The following is a 12,492-nucleotide window of genomic DNA, read 5'->3' as shown; positions in this document are numbered from 1 at the left end:
AACACAAGCTATAAATAATGATCATTACATACTTTTCCTAGCCATTTGCCGTAGTCATTATAAGTAAATTATTGAAAGCTTTAGTGACATGTATGCTTTTAGAGAAGCAAGGCGAAAAAAAGCCGAAATTAAGCGGGCTTATGAATCAACGGAAATTGCCGAAACTGACGTCAGCATTAAGAATTCCCGATCGGCACATTTCGGACGTTTCAGGTCCCTGTTTATGTATATGTTTTCATTCATGTGCGTTAACTACTGCATTAGAGCATTTTAGTTTGTATTTCTAGCAATGAAAGTGTTTCTTAACACCCTAGTCACATTTAGTGATAATTATATGTATGTGTGTGTGCATATGTATTTATATGTGTATATATGTAAGAATAATATTGATTTAATCAAAAGATTAAATGTGGTACTTAAAATGTTTGAGGCACCAGAATTTGGTAGGGTAAAAACCAAAAACAAAATCAAGAGATTTGGTGAATAAAATTTGAAGAAAAGCAACAAAAATTCATTAGGTTATAGCAATACGTACGTTTCGTGCAAATTTCATTTATGTGTTCTCATTACATAAATAAATGAAGTTTGTACGAAACGTACGTACTGCTATAACCTAATGAATTTTTGTTGCTTTTCTTCAAATGTGTATATATGTATGTAGGTAAACTATACTTACAAAAAGTCCAGTATGAAATATCCCGAAAGAACAGCATTGAATAGGAATGACACATTCCAACTGTAATCTTTCAAAATGTAGGCTATATATCCTAGAACACAATTATAAATAGCCCAGATATTCATATATAGGCAAAACATTATGATACGTTTTTCTTTTGGATATAATTCAGAAAGTAAAACTGCAGTACTAAGGGTATACGCCTGAAATGAAAGAAGCAAGGAAAATTTCAAACTTGTATAGTATGTGGATATGATACTGAGTGTAATTCATATTTCATAAAACTCTAAATACCGAAATATGTAATCAATGATATCTTTGTTACTAATCCACTGTGTTGTAAATAGTTACCACAGAAAAAGTGTACGTTGTTGTTGCAATCGAGGTGTCACAATACCATCACCACGATGATTTATAACGTAATAGGAATGAAATATATTATCCCTCCAATCTAATATTTACCTCCCTTAGTTATACTAGTGTCTGTACAACTTCAGAAAGACTTGAGTTTTCCAAGGTGACTTCTACTTTATAGACTTCAATAAGACAAAGTTTCAATTCTTTCCAAAACGTTATGAGACTCACCTTTCAGTCTATTTAGAGTATATAGAAATAGTGTAGAAGTACAGTAAAATCGTACCCAAGGCGCACAAAGTTTTTGCATGCTAGATACTGTTAGATGAGTACATATATTTGTCTACTGAAACTGGCGACTTATACATTCAGTATTAATATGAGGTAAATATGAACATTGAGTTATAGGGCAATTAATTGTAGAACATACTGAACTGATTAAACAATAGCTAGGGTTATAAAGATAGAACGTTCACATACGAACAGAGATACACATATGTATATGGGTGTTGATATAGGTGTGTGCTGTGTGTATGCATATTCACATACATATGCATGTATATGTGTGTATGTATGTATTTATGTATGTATGTATGTTTGTATGTATGTATGTATGTATGTATGTATGTGTGTGTAAGTATGTATGCGCGCGTGTGTAAATTATAGCTTCTTGAATCGTTACTATGAATTTCATATAAGCAATCATTCAAAGACTTTGGAAATGAAAGAGCTTGACAATATATATACATATGTAAATACATATATATGTGTGTGTGTGTGTGTGTGTGTGTGTGTGTATGTGTGTAAGCAAAAGTAATTTTAAAGACTGTGGAATATGGTTAGTCATCGATATTTTATTGATTGTCAATAACAAAAGAGAGAAAAAGATCGTATTTTCTGTCGTCGTTAATATAGAGAAATGTATGATCTCCAGTTTGATTGGTTTTATAATTAATATTATCATTCTCATAAAGGCCGTGAGCTGCCAGTGTCGTTAGCACGTCGGGCGAAATGCTTTGTGGTATGTGGTCCATCTTTACGTTTTGAGTTCAAATTCCACCAAGGCCGACTTTGCCTTTCATCTTTTCAGGGTCGATGAAATAAATATCGGTTGAGCACTGGAGTCGATATCAATCGACTTACCCTTACCCCGAAATTGTTAGCCTTCTGCCAAAATTTGAAACCAATATTACCATCTTCATATTCCATGTATATTTGGATACTGAGATAGAGAGGCAGTATTCTGTTTTCAATAAATATATATAGTTTTAACCGCTGTATAATTTTCAATGCTGCCGTTGACAATTATATTAACTGTAAAAGAATTTTCCCAGATTTTTGGGAGATTTGCAAAGCATGCGGACTACTCACTATTGTTATGGCTATTTCATTTTCTTATGATTGTAATTATGCGTGTGTATGTATGCATACATACAATAAATATATACCTGAGAATAGACGTGTCTATGTGTGTACATGTGTGAAAATGACGCATAAAGGCATTACCTCCCGCGCTCCTCCAATCAAAAATCTCATTATTGTAAACAGCCAATAAGACGGAGAAAATGCGGCGATTAAGTTGAAGACTAACAGCAAGGCATGACTTGACACTCTCGTAGGTTTTCGTCCGAATTTTTCTATCAAACATGGTGCTAACAGACCACTGATCACTTGACCCAAAGTATAAACCGTTTGAGTTGATTCAGCCAATCCTACACTGTTGCAGACCAGGTCCCACTGTAAAAATAAACATATTTTATAGACAAAGGTAGAATTACTTGATTACCGTGTAGAGATAGTTCAAAAATTGTTTGTACGTCGAAGCTGTCGTTACTAGATATGATTATATTGTATGCTTCAGCTCTGATCATCCTGTCTTTCTTTTTTTTCCTTTTTTTCTGCAGTTGTAGTGTATTTAAGAGTAAGTTGTCCAATGTGTTCTCTTTTTTAAACATATTAGTGACCTCATAGACGCTCCTCATTTGGTTTGTTTGCCTTTGTGTTTCATCGTTTCAAAGATTGAAGATCTATTAAAAAAACCGACATGACGTCCAAGAAAATTTCTATGGGCGGTGAAACTTCTAAATAAGTTTTTGCTACATGATCAAAACCAGAAAAAAGCAACACCTCTTCTTCCCATTTTGATTTTAAACCCATCCTCTGAAGCTGTTCGTAAATGCTCCAAATGCAAAGAAACCTTTTATGCACGAAAACAAAAACTAGCAATTTAATAAAAGCTGCATATATATAAATTACCTATGAATTTATGGAATTAAAGTTTGGTTATTTTCCTTCATATTACATACATCCCCACCTTTCTTTACACTAGCAATTCGTCTCTGACACTGAAAATATTTTCTGCCCCTGATACAAACAATATACCTGCAAACAGATATACGACAGTTAAGAAATTATATTATATTCTTGCATAACTTTGATACTTTCTGTGCTAGGATTTTTATTTCAGTGCACCAGCATGACCGCAGCCACTTGGCTGAAACACATAAATAAATAAATAAATAAAAATTAGATGGGTAATGCTGTGAAATGTTTGCAGAATTTCTAAGACAGTTGGTTGGAGGAGAGGCTGCAATTGACTTTCAGAATGTTTCTTGTACATTTTGTATGATAACAAGAAAACAGCTCATGCCTTCATGTATAGGTACACGTTTCTATGTCTATACAGATTTTAAGTCAGATTTGAATATTTACTTACTCTATTTTAAATAAAAATGTTCGTAAGTATAGTATTTTACTGTCCCGTAAAAATGTTTCTTTCCTACTTTCTTTTGAAAATCTCAGCATGTTTTTTTTTTCAACAAAAAGCTGATTTTCAGGTGTGTTAAGTATTTTGATAGTAAGGTTGCAGGCTGGTAACAGTGTCGGTACTTCAGTATCCTTAAAAGTCAAAACTCATTAAGTTAAGCTATCCAAATACACGGTGAACCTACATTTATAAAACAATAAGAAAAATGACTTTATGAAACATTTGCGAAACAATTGTCTTTTAATACTTCATAAATATATTCATCCATTCATATAATTAATAATTGATTCATATAATCCGTTCATATAATTAATGATATTATTAATAAACGACGAAAAGTACCTAAAAGTCTTGTTTTTTGTTAGTATTATATTTTAGAAAGTTAAAATGTTCATAACTTTCCGCCAGACAAAACAGAGACGACATAAAACTGGGATGAATACAGATTAATTTTGAAATAATAAAAGAATATTTTAATATAACAGAATTCAACCTACTTGTGACACTATCGATTTATCAACTGGAGTGGTATAATAATAACCATTCACACAGTCCAGGGTTCGGTTCTTTGTAGCTAGCCCTTCATCGGTATTGATGATGTCTATGGAGCATTTATCATATATCACACTGGTTTCATTAATTGATATATTGTATTGGTTGAATTGAAACTCGGTCAGATTATTACATTGGTATTCAGGGGTGAGGGCTGTGAAACAAGGCGGAGAAAATGAGCTATGTCTTCGAACTTGCTAGGAAATTTCAACAAAGATTAAAGATTCTATTTTCTAGAATTAGCAAAAAGAATAAGCAGTATATATATACATACATACTTGTGTGTGTGTGTGTGTGTGTGTGTGTGTGTGTGTGTGTGTGTGTGTGTGTGTGTGTATTTTCCATATCTTTGTAGTTTGTGTAAGTTTGATCTATAAATATCTACAGACTTCTACTTGAATATTCATTGTCTGAAAATGTTCAGTTTTTGCTTTCTCCTTATTTACATGTATACATTTATGCATATTTTGTATGTCTAACCCAAGCAGTTCTATTTATTTGCACAACATCTTGAGATGAAGTGTCTTCTAATTCAATTTCGAGCTAAATGAACACTTTTAAGTAAGAATAAGATTATCATGAACTTTGTGGAAGCCCTTCCAACTTATATATATATTTGTATATGTCTATGTTTATGTATACAGAGATGAAAATCAGTGTTGTTTTTATGTGTGTCAACTTATGTCTCATAATGTAGCAGGCCAATAACTAAAGTTCGATAAAATGGGTACCTGTTGGAAATATATATTGGACTCGATGTGGCTAAATATTTAAGAGTATTCCAGTGACCAAAATCAGTGAAGGAGTAAAAGACGTGTGTAAGGTAAAGGTTATGTATGTATGTATGTATGTATGTATGTATGTATGTATGTATGTATGTATATATGTATGTATGTGTGTATGTATGTGTTTATGTATGTGTGTATGTATGCTTCTGTGTATATATGTATGCATGTATGTATGTGTGTATGTATGTGTTTATGTATGTGTGTATATATGTATGTATGTATGTGTGCATGTATGTAGTTATGTATGTGTATGTATGTTTGTTTTTATATATGTATGTATGCATGTATGTATGTATGTGTTATGTATATGTTTATGTATGTGTGTATGTATGTGTATATGTGTGTCCTGTGTACGACTTCAAACAGTATCCGGTCGTGGGACTCTGATTCAGGAGTTCCAGGATTTTTTGAGGTGTGTGGAACCACCTCTTAATCATTATTGTACCTAGGTCTACTCTGTTCAACTGTAGTGGCACCTGTCATGGTCCCATCTAAGGGTTAATTAGCATACGATCAACTGGAAGTAGAAATACTCCGAGGGCGCAGTAAACCCAAATGTTTCACCCCAGGACAAGGCTGACTTGTATATAAAACCCGCTACTCTGAGCCGAATATCTTGCACTTTGATCTTTGATTGTCTCTGGGTTTCTTGGTATTGCTAGTGAGAGTTGTAGTGTTGTGGTGTTCTGCAAGCTGTATTCGACCTAAAACACTTGCACGGGCATAGCTACTACCAACCAGTCAGCAACGGTCATGTTCGTCTAACGAGTAGACAGAAATCATATGTGAGTGTATGTATGTGAAAGTGAGTCTATGTGTAAGTATGTGTGTGTGAGTCTATGTGTGTGAGTCTATGTGTGTGAGTGTGAGTCTATGTATGTGTGTGTGTCTGCGTTTGCATGTGTTTGATTGTTTATGTGCACACGTAAAACATCATACATACCATAGAACATATAGAGGAAACTGTTGGTCGATGCTATGATTATGGAGCCACTAATCAGGATGAATTGAGTAGTATGGAAATATTTAGTATGTCCTAGAGCATGCATGAGTCCATCGACATCAATCTGGGAAGATTTCATCTTGTCTTTGTTTTCGTTCATCTTTACTACACATCCCTTTCCTTGTGTCTGTCAATCTGTCTATTTCCCTTATTCATTCTCTTTTCATATATACGTGTGTGTGTGGGTGGGCGGGTGAATAAAAGTATATATGTGTATGTGTGTGTATGTGTGTCTATATCAATTCTTATATGTATATAATAGTTGAAATGCATTTGATCTGCATTAAAATGTCATGTACTTAGAATAATTTATTCCAGCTAATATATGTAGTGGAATATAATTTAGAAATTAACCTAGAACCACTTGTCATCTAAACATAATTTGCTTACATTGTGAATAATTCGTCGGGAACGATTCTAATGCAAAACCAATATGTAAATATTCAATGCAAAATAATAGAAAAAAAATTCAGTTTTCTTCAAGCCCTTAACTTAAGTTAGCCCCCACATTTATATTAAAAATAACTTGTTTCTTTTACAGCCAAAAATAAAATCCCTATGAGTATTTGCACGCAAAAGCCTATTGGCTTTATAAATTGTTCAGGCGCAATTATCGATTTTTTTGTCCTGACATCAACTCACTGCCATGAACCTCGGTCACTCATCGATTTTCATCAAAATCAGACAAACAATGCAAAAGCTGCAGGAAAAATAATATCGTTATGGAAATTTCCATTCAAACGCCCGATTGAACTCACAAAAATCGATGCCAACTGATCATTATCGAGTTTTCGCAAAATTTCGGTCCTATTTGAACTTCAGGGTATGTGATCTAACTATGTGCCAAAAAAATCATTAAAATCGGTTGGACGGTGTGGGAGGAGTTAGAGTAACCCCAAACGCACACACAGACATACACCATTGTACATTTATGTATATAGATATGATGCATGGACGCCAGAAAAATATACTCTCTGTATCACATGTGATACACAACGCAGGCGAAGGATTACAGCAAAGTCTTTGATCGAGTTACTCAAACTAATCTGTTGTTACAAATCTGCTTTTATATTCAACACAGATATGGTATTCAGTGACGTGAGGCAGTTTCCAGATTCCAATTCTATTTTACTTTATTCCCACACAGTGTAAAAACATATCGCATCAAACTAATGCATAAACCTCTTCAGAACTAAGACATTATTGATATTAATACTTTATTAATAATATTATTGTTGTATAAGAGTCTATGTGTCTATAATGCTCTTGTTATATAAGGTTCGATATGTGTCTACAAAATTCCTGTATAGGCTCAGGCTATGTTGTTAGAAGTTTACTTTCGAGCCACATGGTTCTGGGTTTAGTTCCACTGCATGGCACCTCGGACAATTGTCTTCTACTATATCTGTGGGCTGACCAAAGCCTTGCGAGTGGATTTAGTAGACGGAACCTAAAACAAACTCGTCCTACATATGTATGTGCTTGTGTGTGTGCGAGAGTGAGTGTGTGTGTTTCTGTGTTTGTTTTTATGCCCCACAAGTGCTTGATAACCGATATTGGCTTACTTACATCCTCGTAATTTACCGGTTGGGCAAAAGAGGCCGATAGGATAAATACTGAACTTAAAAATAATCAGTACTCGAGGCGACTTGTTCCACTAAAACCCTTCAACACGGTTCCTCATCATGGCTGTCGTCCAATGATTGAAGCAAGTTAAAGATAAAAGATAAAAGATAAAAGATATGTACCTACACATCTCTATAACATTCTTGTTGTATATGTATCTACACGTAACTATAACATTTCTGTATATGTGTCTATATGTGTATATGTCCATAATACTCTTGTTTCATATGTATCTATATGTATCTAAAATGTTTTTAACATTTATGTATATGTTTATGTCATTCTTGTCATATATATATATATGTGTGTGTGTATGTGTGTCTATAATATTTTTGTACATGTGTCTGTTTGTTTCTCTTCCTTGTTCTGTCCTCTAATTTTGTGGGGCCTTGATTCATGTGCGTTGTCTACATCATGGTAAATTATGTAGTTCCACGAACTCGTGATGTTCTAAACAAACTTACGTTTTTTAATAGTTAATCAATCCTAGATATTTCTATTTAAAAGAAGGCCCTTAAATGATTTGCTTAATCATCTGTTTGAAATTTAAAGCGTTTTTTATTTAGAATTTGTTTACTACATTTTGACTGAAAGTACAGCTTAGTCACATCACGATTGATATTGCATGTGGCATATATTCTAGAATGGGATAAATTGTAAGTCCTTTTATAAATAACGCTGTAGTTAGAGTAAATTAAATGTTCTTAAACTAAATGCTAATTCAAAGCTAAATGGCATGCATATTTTTTTTTATCAGGGCTTTACCACTCCTGAAGGAAGAACACCTCTCTGGACTCGTTCTACAGCTGTCTATCTGTAGCCAGTCGTGGTCATGTAGAGTATGAGGAAATCGTCATAAGGAGATCGTGAATGAGGAAACCGTCTCACCACCTTGCCTTTGGTCGGATATTTATCATGTCCATTGTCTTGGTGTCTACTCCGTTACCCTCATTCTCCATCTGTTGCCCTTCAGTTGCGTGATGTGGTCAGCTCATCTATACTTGCTCTCCTTGATGTCGTTCTTATGATGTCGTTGACTCGCTTGCGCTGTCGTATCCAGGCGTTGGTTTTCCTGTCCCTCAATGTGATGTCGAGCATCATTTGTTCCATTTTTCTTTCGGTTACAATAGTGGTCTTTCTTTATAAAAAAAGGTGACAAATGGGACGTGAAAAGTTACCGTCCTATCAGTCTCCTGTTCATCATCTACTAGATGTTCTCCAGCATTATACTTAGTAGGCTGCTCTGTACCTTGGACCTCTATCAAACAAACAAACAAGCTGGCTTCAAGATTACATTTAGGTTGTCAGTCAACTACTTCAAGAGAAGACGAAAGAATATAATATCCTGCTTTGCTCTGCCTTTGTTAACTATGAGAAGGCTTCGACTCCATAGAGTTCACATCGTTTCTTAACCTGAAGAACCAAGTGGTGGACCCCACTTACTTTGCAATGCTGAAAGAGTTTTATAGCTGGGCAACATCGAATCTCAGCTTTCATCAAGACAGTTATATGATCAAGCTTGAGAGAGGAGCAAAGCAAGGCGATCACATCTAACCAAAGTTGTTTATATCGTGCCTGTAAGACACCATCATCAACAAAATCCAACGGGACATCAATATTAACTGAGAACAACTATGCCACCGGGAGTTCGCAGATGATATCATCTTGACAGTGCATGCAACTATGGAACTGTAGAAAATGCTCACCGATATCCACACTACAAGCCAGCCTGTCGGCCTCAACATGCTCCTTGGAATAACCTACGTCATATTCAACAGGCATGTTTTTCCAGCATCTGTTACCGTAAACAGCAAGACATAGAAGAGGTAGATGGCTACGTTTACGAAAATCTCCTCCCGGGAATCAAAAGAAGAATAGCATTTGGTAGGGCGGTTTTTGAGAAGGTGGAAAACCTCACGAGGAGTCCCAAGGCTTCCATGAAAATTAAAAGAAAGATCTTCAATGAGTACATCCTGACAATGATGGTTTACGGCAGTGAAACATGGACTCTCAATACTATCATCATAAACCCCTCACTGTAGCCTAACAGAAAATGGGAAATGAACATATGTGTGCGTGTGCGTCTATGTATGTATAAGTATATATAACAAATCTTGGTAAGGTGTGTAATATATTTAAGAAATCTTGATAAGGAACGTGAGTTTAATATTCAACAAGTTATATAAAAACAACGATAACCTTGGAAGAAATTTTGTAATGTAACTCAAGTACAAAGAAATGAAGAGATTTAGAAACACACAGATTTGAGTTATTCTGCGTTCATGATAATTTCTTCACCAGCGTCTCTCTTAATTTATTCTCTGCCTCTCTCTACCTTTCCTCCCCCCTCTCGCTCTCTCTCTCTCTCTATCTATCTATCTATCTATCTTAATACATACACGCGCGTACGTCCACACACACATATATATATGAATCCCCAAAATTCACAAAAGCAAAATGATAAACAACGCCTATAACTTCATCATATATAAATATATAACACCTCGACAAACTTAAATTAAGACGAATTGTAGCAGTCCCCACATGTGAAACAGACTTACTGATAAAACACATGAAGCATTATAAGAGACGACTTAGTACTGCTGAACTACATCACAAAAAAGTTCACAAAATTAGCGTATAATTCGAGATGTAAACCTCTATATCGCTATTCCACACGACTATAAATTAGAAATCATAGGATTTCCGACTCGAAAAATTCCCCAATGAAATACTAAACCGGAAAAGATAAATACTAATTAACGAAATAATAAAAGCTCATTTTCAGAGTAAATTTTTCAAATTCAATAGAATAAATTTACAAATATCCGAAACTGCGATGGGAATGAAACTTACCCCTAACTCCACCAATCTGCTCATGGCTATCCCAGATGATCGAATATACGAACAATGTAGATAAATGAATCACATGAAATTCCATAAATATCTATTAGAAAATTGGAAACATTATTTAGTTGACACCTCTTTGTGTGAACCCACGCTTTTGATTATCGTAATGAATTCAAACCCCTAATTTATAGCATAAATAACAATATGCATTTCACAATGGAATAAATTAAACAGACAATATCAGCTACTCGTCTTGGATATTTTACTCATATAAAAAAACACGAACATCGAAACAGGCATCCACTGCAATACGACAGACACTAAACGATACCTTTTATTTCTTAACACCCACAACACACCAAAACAAATACACCATTTAATCTAGTAAGATGAATACGCTTAAGCGTTTCGAAACTTGACACTCGAAATAAGGGACACCCAAAATTATAACAAATAATTCTTGTGCGACGGTTAATTGACAACGGAATAAAACATGCAAAGCAATAGATATAGAATTACGAAAGAATAAAAGTTTAAATTCACCAAATATTATGCCTTATATCACAACACAAAACTCAAGAAAGACAGAAACATACATCATTTTCCATCAAACTATTCCACCATTGATGCGAGACCCAAGAGTGAAAAGAGAGCATTCGCAATAGACAAATTAATAAATGTCATTTATACAATGGCATGAACCTCTGACTTCATGACTAGCTTACACCAAACAAACTATACTTTAACTGATAGCCGGATGGTATTTTGAGCCATAATTTCATTTTGACGGTCAGCAATAAGCTCCTCAGGCAACACACACTTCCTGACGATCTCCCAAAGAAGTCCAAAACAGCTGAGCTAACATACATCAAACAAGACCTGGATGTGAAGCGATAGAGACCATGCATAGGTGTGTTTTCCGGAGACTTGAAGACGACAGTACTATCGATATTATATGCAACTTCCCTTATACTTCTGATCGCCACATCACATCACATTTCGTAGGCTTGCGTTTTCGATCTAAGATCAGGAGATTGCTACAAAATACCTAGTAAACAGAAGAGACAGTGAAGCTTTGGAGTCCTAAGATGCAACTGAAAATGTAGATTATTTGCCATTTCTATCGAAGACATCATACATGTGATTAACCGCTGCCCAAAACTGTCACCAACGTACAACTTTCTTAGGCGATATGACGTTGTCGCTTCAACAGTATACAATGCCATCTAAGTCAAAGACTATCATGGAAAACTTATTGAGACATTCCCCACCCGTTATTGAATACCTAAACATCAATACAATGTATATTGGTGGAATATCCCATCAAAATTTCCATAAAGTGTTAACGGAACAAGCAGGTTATTGTTTGGGACAGGCAAAATAAAGTTTGTATTGCCAGAGGTCAGCTGTTCTGCTGATGTGAATATCTTTTCAACAACCAAAAGAAAAATAGTAAAACTATTGACAACTGCTTCAAAGCTTTCACTTTTTATAGCCAGATTATAAATTCGCATTTATACAATAAATATTTAAGGCACTTGGTTTTGTGAGTAAAAGCGACGTGTTAGATAAGCTAGGGTTTTCAGAAAGAGAAATCAACTAGTTTATTTATATATAACAAATATAATCTGTAAGATGAACAATATAAATACGTAAGACCTTTCTTAAGTCTAAAATGTGATGTTTTCTTTATCTATATTCCAATGATAGATTTCTGTGTCATTGTTAGAAACTAAACCATTCTTTACAGGAAGATTTCAAACAGTTTAAGGTAGGAGAGGACATACATAGAGAAAAAATACACGCATATATACACACATGTATCTGCGCGGGCACACACACACATACACATATATATATATATATACATATATAT

General features: G+C 34.6%; 1 protein-coding gene across 5 annotated transcripts in view; it reads right to left on the bottom strand.

The window, feature by feature from the left end:
* The window catches only part of LOC106869267 (solute carrier family 22 member 4), a 27,179-nt gene extending 20,845 nt beyond the window's left edge, over positions 1-6,334 (bottom strand). For 2 of the 5 annotated variants that reach the window (XM_052971572.1, XM_052971573.1), the window contains exons 1-4: positions 6,081-6,334; positions 4,295-4,503; positions 2,537-2,767; positions 677-879 (exon numbers count right to left, since the gene is read on the bottom strand). In XM_052971572.1, coding sequence (XP_052827532.1) covers positions 677-879; positions 2,537-2,767; positions 4,295-4,503; positions 6,081-6,240 — 803 coding nt within the window. In that variant the 5' untranslated portion in view covers positions 6,241-6,334. The remainder of the gene's footprint in view (positions 1-676; positions 880-2,536; positions 2,768-4,294; positions 4,504-6,080) is intronic. The other 3 variants (XM_014914958.2, XM_014914949.2, XM_014914938.2) reach the window with 2 other exon arrangements.
* Between the last annotated feature and the right edge of the window lie 6,158 nt (positions 6,335-12,492).

This window comes from Octopus bimaculoides, chromosome 11 (genome assembly GCF_001194135.2).
Source record: "Octopus bimaculoides isolate UCB-OBI-ISO-001 chromosome 11, ASM119413v2, whole genome shotgun sequence".
NCBI lineage: Eukaryota > Metazoa > Mollusca > Cephalopoda > Octopoda > Octopodidae > Octopus > Octopus bimaculoides.
Note: the sequence above shows the minus strand (reverse complement) of the source record. Positions and strands in the feature narration are given on the sequence as shown.